Below are 16,417 nucleotides of genomic sequence, written 5' to 3' on the forward strand. Positions count from 1 at the left end.
CTGAAGAAGTCACTGGGATGAGTGACGAAACGTTTCTTCTACTGAAAATCTATTTCCAGAAAAGAAACAGAATTAAAATTTACTTACCTGGATGATTGAGCATGCTTCAAGACATGTGCACCTACACATGTATGGATGATGATCTTGGTGTCTCCTCAATGCTGATATTAGACACTGGGGGTTTTGCATATCATTTGCTGTGCTTCCACATCCACAATTTTGTCTCCATAACTCTGAAAGTGAAGTTGCTCTTTCTGCATCTGAGGCTGTATCTCAGGTGGTTCCTGTAGTCTTCCATCTCATGTGCTGTTTCCTCATGTACCAGCTTGATGTAGTCCTAGCCAAAGAAAGGAATTTTATCTTTTCATCTAGAAGTAGTGTTTTCAATGAGAAAAATGTTTCATCACTCATCTAAATGACTTCCTCAGTTTCCACTGACTGCAGGTTTCCCCAACCTGCGGGCAGTGCAAGTAAATGTTTCCCACAATGAAAATGCTACCTCCAGATGAACAGAATCAAATTTCTGGAATTTCTTTAGCATGGATACCAGGCTCTAAATATCCTTTCTAATGCTGTAAAGTTCTATATTTGAAAACAGTAATTTGTGGATATGGATTCTCTTTTGTGGAATAAAAAAAAAAACTATATAAGTAAATGTTGCCTGTTTTTTGGTGTGGTTTGTGTTTGGGTGCAGGGGAGGGGTGGAGCAGTGGGTTCAGGATGTGGTGGCAGGGGAGACTGACCTACACAGCTGATTGCCATCATCTAATCATACCTCCCTATTTGAATAGAGTGTGGGGGCCCAATGAGAGAGCGGTGTTGGGCTGAGCTAGAGTGGAGGCAACTGGAGAGCTGCAAAAGCAGAAATCATGAAAAACTATGTCAATAAACATTTACTTGTCTGGCAACACTGTGTGAATTGGGTCCTTTTGTGTCACAAGAAAAACATTTAAAAAAATTCTTATAATATGAAAGATTTACTGTTAAAGACAGCTAAATTTGGCCTAGATGATTTTTTAAAACGTTTTTTTTTTTTCACCATAAACCTTTTGGGGTTATTAAGAATATTCATTAATTTTTTAAAACTGAAAATAAAAATCAATCAAAATGAAATTAACGAAACGCACAAAAAACAAAGTTCTTGGCATCCATCTAATTCCCTTATAGTGTTTGCACTGGACAGGAAATGTAGTATATTTTAGACCCTCCCCCTGCTACGTCTTTTTCCCAGATGGGTGGTGTGCAAGATTAGTCAACACTTTCCAACAAAAGGGAGTGACAAGACAATAAAACCTAATTACTAGACTCAGAAAATTAGAAATCTATCATGTGGTTATTATTACAAACCATTTTGCTCATTTTGCTTTATTTCTCTTTATCTTATGCTGTATCATCTTCTGATATCATCTCTCCCTCCTGTCAATTACAGGGACAATTTAATCTAAATGGGAATAAAAAAACTGGAGATGTCATTCTGGGTGGACTCTTTCCAGTCCACTTTTTTACAAGTGTTCCTGACCTGTCTTTTATCTCAGACCCCCAACAGCCTAAATGCCATGGGTAAGTATGACAGGGTGGGAAAAAAACAAGAAGAAAGAAGAAAATGGGGAAAATCAGTGCCAATGTCAATATGCATTTTATTACCAAAGTATACTTTGTGTATTAATACATTTGTGAAAAAAAATATGTTTCTTGGCTGAAGCATCTGTTTTGGTTTTTTTTTAATTAAAATATATCTTTAATTGTTGTCATTAATTTTCTGTAATTCTTTTGTTAGTTTTGCAATAAGTTTTCCAAGTATTCTGCTATACTACTGTATTATTCAATAATTATCTCTCTCTTTTTTCTTCTTTTTAGTTTTTATGAACTAGGATTTAGACTGGCACAAACCATGGCTTTTGCTATTGATGAGATCAACAGCAACTCCAATCTGCTACCTAATGTCACTCTGGGATACACTCTTTATGATAACTGCATCAACCTTGGAATTGGATTCCGTGCAGCATTGTCTTTAGCCAGTGGTCAAGAGGAAAAAATTATATTAGATAATACATGTATTGGAAATCCTCCAGTCTTAGGGATTGTTGGTGATTCTCCCTCGGCACACTCTACTGCTATCTCAAGCATTTTAGGTTTGTACAGAGTACCTATGGTAAGTCATCTGCTTAGCAAGAAACAGTGTTGCTGGATCATTTTAATGTAACTGCAATTTTAAAGCCACTTGTCAAAACCGACTTAGTTTACACAACAAAATTGAAAAACTGCAGTATTTAGGTTTTTACATATTTCTACAATATACAGTCTGTAATTTTCACAGGTGAGTTACTTTTCCACGTGTTCCTGCCTGAGTAACCATCAAAAATATCCATCCTTCTTTAGGACGATCCCAAGTGATGTCTTCCAGGTGAAAATCTTTCAGTAATCTTTCATTATTGTGTGTCAAGACTGTGCTATTACACGCTATTTTATTATTGTGTGGCTTCAGTGAAGATAATGGTTATAGATTTAAAGATTTTCCTTGTCTTTGCAATAATGTTTTAATCTGTATTCACTTAGGTTCGTGCTATGATTCACATTCTAAAACATTTTGGCTGGACTTGGGCAGGTCTGCTCGTCAGTGATGATGATTATGGACTTCATGCAGCAAGATTCTTACAATCTGAGCTCAGTCGGTCTGGTGAAGGTTGCCTTGCTTACTTCGAGGTTTTACCCTGGGACAAAGACGCAGATGAACTGAGGAGGATTGTGAATGTGATGAAAACCTCTACTGCTCGAGTTGTCATTGTTTTTGCACATGAGAGTGGCATGATAAACCTCATGGAAGAGGTTCGGATATAAAACAATTACATTTTTACTAATTACTAAGATTTCATTTATTACATTGTGTAAAACATGTCGTGTGTTTGTGTGAATGAGTAAAGAAAGCTAGTCACCTGGAGGTATTTTCCAAGATCAGCAACTACTTGAATGGTATAATAATGTCCCTATTCCAGTATCACTTTATACATTTGGTATAATACAATGCACAGGTAGTGAGGCAAAATGTAACTGGCCTACAGTGGATGGCCAGTGAAGCCTGGACAGCAGCTGCTGTGCTCCAAACACCTCAGCTTATGCCATACCTGGGTGGTACACTGGGTATTGCCATTCGTCATGGGGAAATACCAGGGCTCAGGGAATTCCTGTTAAAAACACGTCCCAATCTACATCACAACAATAGCTATGGGAATAGCATGGTGAGTATTTATACTTTACTATGGTATGTGCAAGAACCCTATATTATCATAATTCATATTTATAAGATCTAAATATTTCAGGTGAATCAGTTTTGGGAATTCACATTTCAGTGCAGATTTGCACCAGCTCCACCAGGCTGGCTGGAAGGTGGAGGTGCATTATGCACTGGAAAGGAAGATCTAGAAAAAGTAGACACTGAATTTTTGGACATTTCTAACCTGCGGCCTGAGTACAATGTGTATAAAGCTGTGTATGCTTTTGCACATTCTCTTGATGACATGCTCCAGTGCGTGCCAGGAAGAGGGCCTTTCAGTGGACACAACTGTGCCACGTTGCAGTCACTGGAGCCATGGCAGGTGTGATATCAAACTACCCTCCACCTATGAATAAATTGTTTGCTTGTAATTACTTTCAGAGCAAAATTCACCATGTAGGATTAAATACAATGCCATATTAGTTTAATGGTAAAAAAGCTGGAAGAAGCTAAGAGGATTTTCTGTGCTCCTCTATTTCTGTACACCTGATATAAAGTAGTTTTAATGTATTTAGATCAGAATACTCTATTAATCCCTAAGGAAATTATGTGGTTACAGTTGCTCCAAGATAATGACAGTAGCAGACTGAACTAAATTAAATAAATATATTAAATAGTTCAGAGTATATGAAATAGCTCTAAATAAATAAACTACTACCTCTTTTAAATAACAGAAAAACAAACCATCCTTATGTTGTAATTATTGTATGTGTAGTTGTTTTTTTTAACTGTGTAATAACATTCAACATTGCTATCAATACATTTTTCAAAAAATGCCTCTCTGTGCAAAATGGGTTCAAAAACATAAACAACTGTGGGATACTGTTTGTTCATGAATTGAATTGAGGGGAACAAATTGCAGCAGGATCAGGCTGATATTATTTGTATCCCACTGTAACTTTACTGTATAAAGAGCTAACATCTCCAAAATATCAGGAGTAGTTAGTCATTGTAGGAAGTGTTTGTGAACTAAAAATCAAGAATGTGGAATACTGTTTGTCTGTGATTTGGACAGCCCAGTGAGTGGTCCCGACGCAGGGGAAACAAATTCTGTCGGGGATACCTACCTTCGCACTAGGACTGGGTATCGTCACTAATTTCTATAATTGATTGCATTCCGATTCGATTCAATTCAATTTTGACTGAGACAGTCAGAAATATTATAATTTTGATCATTTATCAGTACTGACACTTGTGAGACTTCATCAGAGATGTACACCAGATGCCTTCGTGTCAACGTAACTGAGGATAAAACACAGAAAAACAAGGAGGAAGGAGATTTTCCTGGCCTGGCTTTTTATATAGCAGATAACCCCCTTAAATATATTCTGGATTAAATCAAAAACTGAAGAAAACCATGAATCAACATATGAACATTACCACATGCTGCTGAAGTGAACACAACAGTAGACTTTTGCGTAATAAGCAAGGAACTAAAGCAAAAAACCCAAGATTTTTAGATGGGAAACTGTCCTTGAAATACACAGAGAGAGAGAGAGCTGTGTAGGAAGTGGGGTTTTACTGTGGTAGAAGCAAAACAGCCAAAGTAAGAGGGAATTAATGACAATGTTTATCAAATGTGAAGCATAGTTTGGATCTTTTTTGCCGCTGGTTCAGTGAATTTTGGTCAGAGAGTTACAAAACCTGCAACATCAGAAGCTGTGAGACAGGCTTTCAGTACCAATGGCGTGTCTGTGTACCTGCCGTCGGGGGAGAAAGCTGGCATCTCACAGATTCTGATGCGTCGGGTCCGCACTTTATGTTTACATCTTTCTGTGGAATCCGTTTACCTGCACTCATTTGCTGTTTTAGCTGTTTGGTGGTTGTTGATATAGTTTTGTGAGCTTTAACCTGAGATCCTGGCATTTCTGGCAATAGACATTTATATTTAAAAATTAATTCAGGATTTAATAGATCGATCGCAAAATTGATCATTGAAACCCACCCTTACTTGGCACCACCGTTGTACAGGTAAAGCCAAAGGTGAGATATGCTTCATCATATTTTTCTTTGGCTTTGAAGGAAGTTGGTTTGGAAGCATATTTGGCGATGCTTCATCTTCTGTCTTGCGTTTCTGTGAGAGACCCGTCAAAAAACATGTCCATTATGCTATCAGTGTCCAATCATTCTTTTTTTAATTCATTCCGCGCCCCTCTGCAATGGCTCTGCACCCCCCACTTTGGGAACCACTGTTGCCATGTTGGGGAGATAATTTAGACATTTAAACAATCTTTGGACACAGAAGGACACATCTAAAACCTGCAGGACACCAGCCCTTGAGGCCTGGAGTTGGTTCATTTATTGAGTTGGCATCGGCGACTCTCAACCTGCTGTCCCAGCATGCATAGAGGATGACACTGGCCACAGCAGACTAAAAAAGATTTGATTTACTATACTGTGTAAAACATGTTGTATACCAGGTCACTTACCAGAGAGTTCACTGACCTGTATACATGTATACAGGTTATTAGTGAAATACCTTGTATGATTAATTTATTCCTATATTTAATTATAATAGGTGTAATACTTTATTTTATTTCTTTTAACAGCTTCTTTATTACTTGGAAAGGGTGAACTTTACCACACCATTTGGTGATCAAGTGTCATTTGATGAGAATGGTGATGTGGTGCCAATTTACGATGTGATGAACTGGTTGTGGCTCCCAGATGGAAGCACTGAAGTTCAGAATGTGGGTGAGGTTAAGAGGTCAACTTTCAAAGGTGAAGAACTCATACTTGATGAAGACAAAATCTTCTGGAACTTTGATTCGAGAAAGGTTATATATGTTTCTTCAGACATTTATATTTTATCACATGTACAGTAAATATTATTCTGGCAGTCAATATTTAATTTTGTTCTATAGCCACCTCGATCAGTATGTAGTGAGAGCTGTCCTTCTGGTACCCACATGGTGAGAAAGAAGTGGGAGCCCAAATGCTGCTTTGACTGCATCCCTTGTTCTGAGGGAAAAATTACTAATAAAAGCAGTAGGTGTTTATCTTTCAACATGGCATATTTCATTTTTTTTTCAGTGAAATAAAGTATGCATTTCACCATCTTCTTCTTTTTAGACTCATTTGAGTGCACCAGTTGTCCAGAGGATTTTTGGTCAAACCCCCAGCGTGACTACTGCGTTCCCAAGAAGACAGAGTTCCTCTCCTACCATGAGCCTCTGGGTATTTGTTTGGCAGCAACTTCACTGCTCGGCACATTCATATGTGCTGTTGTTCTAGGGATCTTTTTCTACCATCGCAGAACACCTATAATACGTGCCAGCAATTCGGAACTTAGTTTCCAGCTATTGTTGTCACTCAAGTTGTGTTTCCTGTGTTCACTTCTGTTCATTGGACGACCCATGATGTGGACATGCCAACTCAGACATGCAGCATTTGGGATCAGCTTTGTGCTGTGTGTCTCATGCATCCTAGTAAAAACCATGGTTGTTCTGGCTGTGTTCAAAGCCTCCAAGCCAGGAGGGGGAGCCAGTCTGAAGTGGTTTGGTGCTATGCAGCAGAGAGGAACAGTTCTGTTTCTTACAGCTATACAGGCAGCCATTTGCACTACCTGGCTTGTTTCTTCCTCTCCAACTCCACATAAAAACACCCAATACCACAATGACAAGATAGTGTATGAGTGTGCAGTTGGGTCCACTGTTGGTTTTGGAGTATTATTGGGCTATATTGGCGTTCTGGCTGTCCTCAGTTTTCTAATTGCATTCCTGGTGAGGAATCTCCCTGATAGTTTTAATGAGGCCAAGCTCATCACATTCAGCATGCTGATCTTCTGTGCTGTGTGGGTGGCCTTTGTTCCTGTTTATATCAGTTCACCTGGAAATCGTGCAGATGCAGTGGAGGTATTTGCCATCCTGGCCTCAGGTTTTGGACTGTTAATCACACTGTTTGGACCCAAATGTTACATAATAATAATGAGACCAGAACTAAACACTAAAAGAGCAATAATGTGTCGTGGGACTGAATAATAATATTTTTTCCATACATAACAGAAAATTACATGCAGAAAGATATATAGATATAAATAATACATATAACCAAACATACTGAATCTTGAAAAAAACTTTTTTCCACTTCCATCATGAAAGTGAGAAGATGCAAAAACAGTTATTTTACTCTACTACTATTTTTTTTTCATGATGGAGTTAAAATATAAAGCACTCGCACTTCTCAAATGCTATTAACTCTTAACAGTTAAATTTAACCTTATACATCATTAAACTATAAATTACTTTCTCTCAATAAAACATTTCAATATGGATCCACCCAGAATTCATAGTATACTTGTGTTTAATTTGCATATCTGTAATTATGGAATTATTGTATATCAGGAACTGATGTGTACTAAGAAACACTTTTTGACGTGAAAGCACATATCGCTCTTACTCTCAACAAGCAGCGGGTGCTGCCGTAGGCACCACACCCGTACCAAGGCGCTCACAGGGAGCGGATAGTCCTCACGTAGCAGTTGCCCCCAGCTGCTGTCAGACCAGGAGATGTTCACCCCTACGCGTCCAAACTGCAAGTGAATTGCGCATGAGCAAAGCCGCTGCTCCCGCCCTGACTGTAACACACAGGGCGGGAGCAGCGGTAAATGCATATTTTTCTTTGTCTAAAATAAATCAATGCACTAAAATCCATCATTCCAATCATTGCAAACTTAGAAATTGGATTACCTTGCAGAACCTTAATTCCATTTGTACAACCGATATGGACCGAAGCTGTCTGGTGAGGCTTGCTATGAACACCAGCTGGCTGATAATATTTTGCAGCTTTTTGGCACATCAGCTGCTTGATCATTATAGTCAAGTGCTACAGTTGCTGAACCTACCATAGAGAATCTTCACCAAAATGAGGATGGCCCACTCTTTCTGTGAGCCAGCACAGCCTATGTGTGTGGAGGGTTGTCTGAAAAAACAAAAAACAATTAGCCTGAATAAGGACCAGACTAGTTCCCATGATTATTTCACATTGCCACTGTTTTTTCTATTGCCTCTTTTTTGTCCATTTCAATTGTTAATGTAGTTTGTTAACAATGTTATGGTTAAATTGTTCTTCTTTTACTGTTACTTTTGGTGGATCATAGGTTTAAAACTACTTAAAAAGACACACACACACACACACACACACACACACACACACACACACAAAGTAACTCAGGCCAGAGTTCCTACTTCAGGTCACTTTTGCCGGTCCGAAGCCTGGATAAAGGAGCAGTGTTGGAATTGTGACATTAAAAAAACAATAATTGCTAAAAGAAATTTAATTTGTAGTTCTAAATATATTCTAAATGCATTTAAGGTGTTTTTTGCTCACTTGATGTCTCTTCTACAATGTTATTTCTCTCTTTTACAGCGTCGGTTACAATTACATAAGCATAATCAATTATGCAAATTATGCAATAATGTCATTAAGCGACTTCTAGCGACTTTTAGGACAATGATTTTCCTTATTGAGGAGTTGGCAACACTGCTTTACAGGGATAGAAAAGGTGATAGTGAGAAGTAAGAGAGAAAAGAGACAAGATAGATAGGAGAGCGGGAAGTGGGGCGCCAGATCTGGCTGTCCACACCTCCACGCCAGATTGGGCTGTAGACTCTACCTCCCTGTTGCATCCCATAAAGGACATTCCTCCTCAAACATATCTGTCCTGAATGATATCTCATTTCATTTTTAATTCCTATCAAAAGGTATAATCTGTAATCTATTAAGATATTTTAACTAGCCAAAAAGATTGCTTTCCCAAAGCAATCCATGGCTGTACAGGCGAGTTAACTGAAGCTCAGTCACACGGTTAAGTAGGAAAAAAAAAAATGTAGCAGCTGGCAGTGACTTACAAGAGGCAGGTGTGGCTGACTCCAGCGCGGAAACACTTCCGGGTCAGATGGCGCTCGGAACCCAAACTTCCAGGGACATGCAAGTCCCACACAAAACACACATAACAGGGAGACAGAGATGGGAGGGGAGTAGAAATATAAACATAAACACCAAAACAGGCAGGTCGGCCGGTGAGGACTGCTAGACCATGACAGATGGAGTGTAATCTGATATCACACCTCCTGTGGCTCCAGTGTTTGCAATGTGGCACAGCTGTGTTGCCTGAATGGCCCTCTTCCTGTCTTGTACCTCAGCATGTCATCAAGGGAATATGCCAGCACATACACAACGTTAAACACATTGTACTCAGATCCGAGGTTGGAAATGTCCAAGAACTCAGTGTTCCTATTTTCTTGATCCCCCTTTCCAGTGCATAGTGCTCCTCCATCTTCCACACAGCCTTATGTAGCTGGTGCAAATCTGTACTGAAATGTGAATTCCCAAAAATGGTTCAGAGGAACTGACTGATCGTCAAAAGTATCCATCCTTCTTTAGGACAATACCAAGTGATGCTTTCCAGGTAAACATCACCAAAATTAAAACAATAAAAAATAAAGAACTAAAGTATTTTTAAGCATATACCTGATGTATACCTGTTTTCCAACAGAATACATAATGATGTGCTGTAAAGCTGATGAAAAGTAACTCTAATGAAAGATTTTTCTAGACTATGCACCTCTGTTCTGATCTGTATTCACATAGGTAAGTGCTATGATCCAGATTCTAAAACATTTTGGCTGGACTTGGGCAGGTTTGCTCATCAGTAATGATGATTATGGACATAATGCAGCAAGATCCTTACAATCTGAGCTCAGTCGGTCTGGTGAAGGTTGCCTGGCGTACTTTGAGGTTTTGCCTCGGGACAAAAACACAGATGAAGTCAGGAGGATTGTGAATGTCATGAAAAAATCCACAGCTCGAGTTGTAATTGTCTTTGCATATGAGAGTCACATACTAAACCTTATGAATGAGGTCTGGCTTTACAACAATTTTATTATTAATAATTATAAAGATTTGAATTAACTATAGTGTGTAAAACATTTTGTGATTCACCTGAAATTTATTGAAAATGTTACAAACAATTAAATTAAAAACAATAATATTAAGAAATTCTTGCAACTACTATAGTAGTAGTAGTACCATGTTGTTTCCACAGCTGTTGTTGTGTTGTAAGTCAGGACTTATTTGTAACAGATTTGTAACTTTTTCTGCTGCCTCACTGCTGCCTCATTTTATATATTTTGTGCTGTGATAAATGAGCCTCAGTGAATTCAACTGTTAAAGAGTTTTCTCATTTAGAACCAGTGTAAGTCTATCATGTTCACTCCCATTTTGAGACTGACTGAGCCAGCAGTATTTAAGACCAGCAATCAGCCTTTGCCAAAACATCTGCTTACCCATTAGCTTCCTGGACAATCATTCAACCTTGCAACCTCGTTATGGTTATCTGTGTCAGCTGTGTTCCCCGTGTGTTCCCACTTTCCTCGTTAACCCTCTGTGTATTTCTGTCTGCGTCTCCCTCTGTTCGGCGTCGCGTTCTCCCTCATTGCTGTGTGGATTCCCTGTGTCTCCCTACGAGTGTTAGTTTATTGATTCCCAGTTTAGTTGAGTTCTGTATTTCCTATGTTCTGCCTGTCAGCAATAAAGCTGCTTTTGAGTTCATCCCCGTGTTTGTGAATCTTGCGATTGGGTCCTCCTCCCGCCTGCCACACAGCCGATCCATGACACACTCACCTGGACACTGATCTCCCTTGCTCTCCACCAGCTGGTAGCCATTCAAGGATTCAAGGAGCTTTATTTGTCATTCGCATCACATGTTAACATGAGGTGGAATGAAATTATGTATACATGGTCCTGGAGTGAAAGGAAACAAAAATAATGAAGAAACAGAATTTTTTTTTCAAAGTAATAAATAAATAGTTGGGGGGGGGTTGTTATTTGTTTTTTTTTAACAAACAGAAATGACAAGTAATAAGACAATACAATAAATAATACCATAAGTAGAGTGCAACAACCTGAGTACCAGTATGGAGTATGGGTATAGAGTGTGGGTATAAATATGGGTGTAAATATATACTTTAGCTGCAAAGGGCATGATGACATGCATTGATAAAGTTACAGTGTCAATAAGTGTCAAGTAGTGGTTAAGGTGCTACAATAACAGTTCTTGTCCATTATGCACTGAGAAGTCTCACAGCTTCTGGAATGAAGCTGTTTCTCAGTCTGGTGGTTTTGCATTTAATGCTCCTCAGCCTCCTGCCTGAGGGGAGCGGGACAAAGAGTGTGTGTGCTGGGTGAGTGGAGTCCTTCATGATACAGGTGGCCCTCTTCCTGCATCTGGAGGCTTATATGTCTGTGACGGTTGGGCGGCTGCCTCCGACAACTCTTTGTGCAGCCTTCAACACCCTCTGTAGAGCTTTCCCCTCTGCCACAGTGCATTTTCCGTGCCACACATTGATGCCAGAGCACAGAACATTTTCTACCGCACATCTGTAAAAGGAGATGAGGACTGAGCTCTCCATTCCCACACGCTTCAACCTCCGCAGGAAGTAGAGCCTCTGGTGAGCCTTCCTGATCAGGCTGGAAGTGTTGTTTTTCCAGGTGAGGTTGCTATCCAGGTACGTACCCAGGTACTTGTAGCTGGGTACTACTTCGACTGCAGATCCTCTAACGTGCAGGGGTGTGTGTGTGTGTGTTCCCCTCCTGAAGTCCACAATCATCTCCTTCGTCTTCTTCTAATTTAAGCAGAGATTGCTTTGCCTGCACCAGTCCTCCAAGTGTTCCACCTCCTTCCTTTAGCCGGTCTCATCATTGTTTGTGATGCAACCAACCACAGCTGTGTTGTCTGCAAACTTTACAATATGACAGCTTGGATGGTTGGGTGAGCAGTCATATGTAAGCAGTGTGAACAGGAGGTGCTTTAGCACACAGCCCTGCGGGGAGCTAATGCTGAGGACTCTGGAAGGTGAGGAGACATTGTGGATCCTCACAGACTGTGGTCTGTTGGTCAGGAAGTCCAGGACCCAGTTAAAAAGAGAGGAGCTCAGTCCCAGGGCCAGTCCTCACAGTCTGGCTTGCCTGTCTCCCTGCCTCAGATCACTATTTTTCTGGACTCACCCGGGCCTCCTCTTCCCCCCTCCTGTTTGACTACACCTGCAAAACAATGCCTCTCCTCCATCAACTCTTGCACCACTGTTCCATTTGTCGAGCTTCGCCACCCACGGCCCATGACCCTGGACATGCTAGTTTAAGTTGGATAAACTCCACATTCTGGCTTCAGCCTTGACTGGGGTTTTGCAGGGGAGGGGTGGAGCAGTGGAAACAGGCTGTGGTGGCAGGAAGGCTAACCTACACAGCTGATAACCATCATCTAATCATACCTCCCCTATTTGAGTAGGATGCCAGCACCTGATGAGAGAGCTGTGCTAGCTGAGCCAGAGTGGAGGCAACTGGAGAGATGCCCAAGCAGAAATCATGAAAAACTCTGACAATAAACACTTACTTGTCTTGGAACACTGTGTGCATAGGTTCCTTTTGTGTGAAAAGAACAAATTAAAAAAAAAAAATTCTTACAATATGGAAATTTTATAGTCCAAGACAGCTAGATTTGACTTAATATTTTATTTTAACAAGGTATTTTCATCATAAACCTTGCTGTACATGAATCATATTTTTGATGTGTATTTCATACATTTGTTGAACCATAAAAATATTCAGTAATCTTTTACATCTGTTAAAAAGAAATGAAATTAACAAAACACACACACAAAACAAAGTTCTTGTTATCTACTAATTCACTTTTACTGTTTTCTAAGTCTGCCCTGCCCCCTTTTCCCAGATGGGTGGGCTGCAAGATTATCTAACACTGTATTCCAATAAAAAGGAATGACAAAACAATAAAACCTGATTACTAGGCTCAGAAAATCAGAAAGCTGCCATGTGGTTATTATTTCAAACCAATTTGCTCTTGCTTGTTTTACTATATTTCTACTTTTCTTATGCTTTATTATCTTCTGTATTTCCCAGCTCTTGTCAGTTACAAGGAGAATTTCATCTAAATGGGGTGCACAAGACTGGAGATGTAATTCTGGGTGGACTGTTTCCAGTCCATTTTTTTAAAAGTGTTCCTGACCTGTCTTTTATCTCAGAACCACAACAGCCTACATGTCATGGGTAAGTATGGCCAGGGGGGAATGAAGAAAAGAAAAAATTGTGGGAAATGAGTTCCATTGTATTTTATAACTAAAGTATTAATATCATCATGCAAGTTTCTTGACCGTCTGCTGTTATTTTTTCATTAAAATGTCCTTTTAATTGTTTTCATTCAGTGTCTGTATTTTTTTTGTTAATTAATTTTGCACTCCGTTTTCCAAGTATCTTGTTTTTATTTTACAATAATTAACTTTTTCTTTTTTTAGATTCTATGTACAAGGATTTAGGCTGGCACAAATCATGGCTTTTGCTATTGATGAAATCAACAAAAACTCTGAACTTTTACCTAATGTGACTTTAGGATACAGTCTTTATGACAACTGTGCTGAACTTGGAATTGGATTCCGAGGAGCATTGTCATTAGTCAATGGTCAAGAGGAACAAATTATATTGGATCATGCATGTGCTGGAAATCCTCTAGTCATAGGGATTGTGGGTGATTCTTCCTCTACACGTTCTATTGCTATCTCCAGCGTCTTAGGTTTGTACAGAGTACCTATGGTAAGTTCTCAGTTTAACCATAGCATGTTATTGTTGGTTGAATTAACTGTATATTTAATACAATATAAAGCTTGCATTTTTGACAGGTGAGTTATTTTGCCACATGTTCCTGTCTGACTGATCGTCAAAAGTATCCATCCTTCTTTAGGACAATACCAAGTGATGCTTTCCAGGTAAACATCACCAAAATTAAAGCAATAAAAAATAAAGAACTAAAGTATATTTAAGGATATACCTGATGAATACCTGTTTTCCAACAGAATACATAATGATGTGCTGTAAAGCTGATGAAAAGTAACTCTAATGAAAGATTTTTCTAGACTATGCACCTCTGTTCTAATCTGTATTCACATAGGTACGTGCTATGATCCAGATTCTAAAACATTTTGGCTGGACTTGGGCAGGTTTGCTCATCAGTAATGATGATTATGGACATAATGCAGCAAGATCCTTACAATCTGAGCTCAGTCGGTCTGGTGAAGGTTGCCTGGCGTACTTTGAGGTTTTGCCTCGGGACAAAAACACAGATGAAGTCAGGAGGATTGTGAATGTCATGAAAAAATCCACAGCTCGAGTTGTAATTGTCTTTGCATATGAGAGTCACATACTAAACCTTATGAATGAGGTCTGGCTTTACAACAATTTTATTATTAATAATTATAAAGATTTGAATTAACTATAGTGTGTAAAACATTTTGTGATTCACCTGAAATTTATTGAAAATGTTACAAACAATTAAATTAAAAACAATAATATTAAGAAATTCTTGCAACTACTATAGTAGTAGTAGTACCATGTTGTTTCCACAGCTGTTGTTGTGTTGTAAGTCAGGACTTATTTGTAACAGATTTGTAACTTTTTCTGCTGCCTCACTGCTGCCTCATTTTATATATTTTGTGCTGTGATAAATGAGCCTCAGTGAATTCAACTGTTAAAGAGTTTTCTCATTTAGAACCAGTGTAAGTCTATCATGTTCACTCCCATTTTGAGACTGACTGAGCCAGCAGTATTTAAGACCAGCAATCAGCCTTTGCCAAAACATCTGCTTACCCATTAGCTTCCTGGACAATCATTCAACCTTGCAACCTCGTTATGGTTATCTGTGTCAGCTGTGTTCCCCGTGTGTTCCCACTTTCCTCGTTAACCCTCTGTGTATTTCTGTCTGCGTCTCCCTCTGTTCGGCGTCGCGTTCTCCCTCATTGCTGTGTGGATTCCCTGTGTCTCCCTACGAGTGTTAGTTTATTGATTCCCAGTTTAGTTGAGTTCTGTATTTCCTATGTTCTGCCTGTCAGCAATAAAGCTGCTTTTGAGTTCATCCCCGTGTTTGTGAATCTTGCGATTGGGTCCTCCTCCCGCCTGCCACACAGCCGATCCATGACACACTCACCTGGACACTGATCTCCCTTGCTCTCCACCAGCTGGTAGCCATTCAAGGATTCAAGGAGCTTTATTTGTCATTCGCATCACATGTTAACATGAGGTGGAATGAAATTATGTATACATGGTCCTGGAGTGAAAGGAAACAAAAATAATGAAGAAACAGAATTTTTTTTTCAAAGTAATAAATAAATAGTTGGGGGGGGGGTTGTTATTTGTTTTTTTTTAACAAACAGAAATGACAAGTAATAAGACAATACAATAAATAATACCATAAGTAGAGTGCAACAACCTGAGTACCAGTATGGAGTATGGGTATAGAGTGTGGGTATAAATATGGGTGTAAATAAATACTTTAGCTGCAAAGGGCATGATGACATGCATTGATAAAGTTACAGTGTCAATAAGTGTCAAGTAGTGGTTAAGGTGCTACAATAACAGTTCTTGTCCATTATGCACTGAGAAGTCTCACAGCTTCTGGAATGAAGCTGTTTCTCAGTCTGGTGGTTTTGCATTTAATGCTCCTCAGCCTCCTGCCTGAGGGGAGCGGGACAAAGAGTGTGTGTGCTGGGTGAGTGGAGTCCTTCATGATACAGGTGGCCCTCTTCCTGCATCTGGAGGCTTATATGTCTGTGACGGTTGGGCGGCTGCCTCCGACAACTCTTTGTGCAGCCTTCAACACCCTCTGTAGAGCTTTCCCCTCTGCCACAGTGCATTTTCCGTGCCACACATTGATGCCAGAGCACAGAACATTTTCTACCGCACATCTGTAAAAGGAGATGAGGACTGAGCTCTCCATTCCCACACGCTTCAACCTCCGCAGGAAGTAGAGCCTCTGGTGAGCCTTCCTGATCAGGCTGGAAGTGTTGTTTTTCCAGGTGAGGTTGCTATCCAGGTACGTACCCAGGTACTTGTAGCTGGGTACTACTTCGACTGCAGATCCTCTAACGTGCAGGGGTGTGTGTGTGTGTGTTCCCCTCCTGAAGTCCACAATCATCTCCTTCGTCTTCTTCTAATTTAAGCAGAGATTGCTTTGCCTGCACCAGTCCTCCAAGTGTTCCACCTCCTTCCTTTAGCCGGTCTCATCATTGTTTGTGATGCAACCAACCACAGCTGTGTTGTCTGCAAACTTTACAATATGACAGCTTGGATGGTTGGGTGAGCAGT

The 16,417-nt window shown here is 39.8% G+C and overlaps 1 protein-coding gene across 1 annotated transcript; it reads left to right on the plus strand.

Annotated features, from left to right (window-relative positions):
- The first annotated feature begins 1,393 nt into the window (after positions 1–1,393).
- Positions 1,394–7,251, plus strand: LOC146559921 (extracellular calcium-sensing receptor-like). Its single transcript, XM_085243671.1, has 9 exons — positions 1,394–1,560; positions 1,858–2,152; positions 2,318–2,404; positions 2,557–2,826; positions 3,030–3,236; positions 3,318–3,593; positions 5,821–6,048; positions 6,136–6,259; positions 6,344–7,251. The coding sequence occupies exons 2-9, from the start codon at positions 1,892–1,894 to the stop codon at positions 7,249–7,251; spliced, it is 2,361 nt and encodes a 786-aa protein (XP_085099797.1). The 5' UTR covers positions 1,394–1,560; positions 1,858–1,891.
- Positions 7,252–16,417: the final 9,166 nt, after the last annotated feature.

The sequence above is a fragment of the Mchenga conophoros genome, linkage group LG14 (genome assembly GCF_057382185.1).
Source record: "Mchenga conophoros isolate Kocher_MC1m ecotype Shallow Benthic linkage group LG14, M_conophoros_male_GT1.1, whole genome shotgun sequence".
NCBI lineage: Eukaryota > Metazoa > Chordata > Actinopteri > Cichliformes > Cichlidae > Mchenga > Mchenga conophoros.

What these genes read in the sequence shown, in the direction of transcription:
- LOC146559921 (XM_085243671.1), top strand. Translation starts at nt 1,892, where the DNA reads ATGGCTTTTGCTATTGATGAGATCAACAGCAACTCCAATCTGCTACCT. An exon ending in GGAACTTTGATTCGAGAAAG is followed by an intron (nt 6,049 to 6,135) that starts GTTATATATGTT and finishes TTTGTTCTATAG; the next exon opens with CCACCTCGATCAGTATGTAG. An exon ending in AAAAATTACTAATAAAAGCA is followed by an intron (nt 6,260 to 6,343) that starts GTAGGTGTTTAT and finishes TCTTCTTTTTAG; the next exon opens with ACTCATTTGAGTGCACCAGT.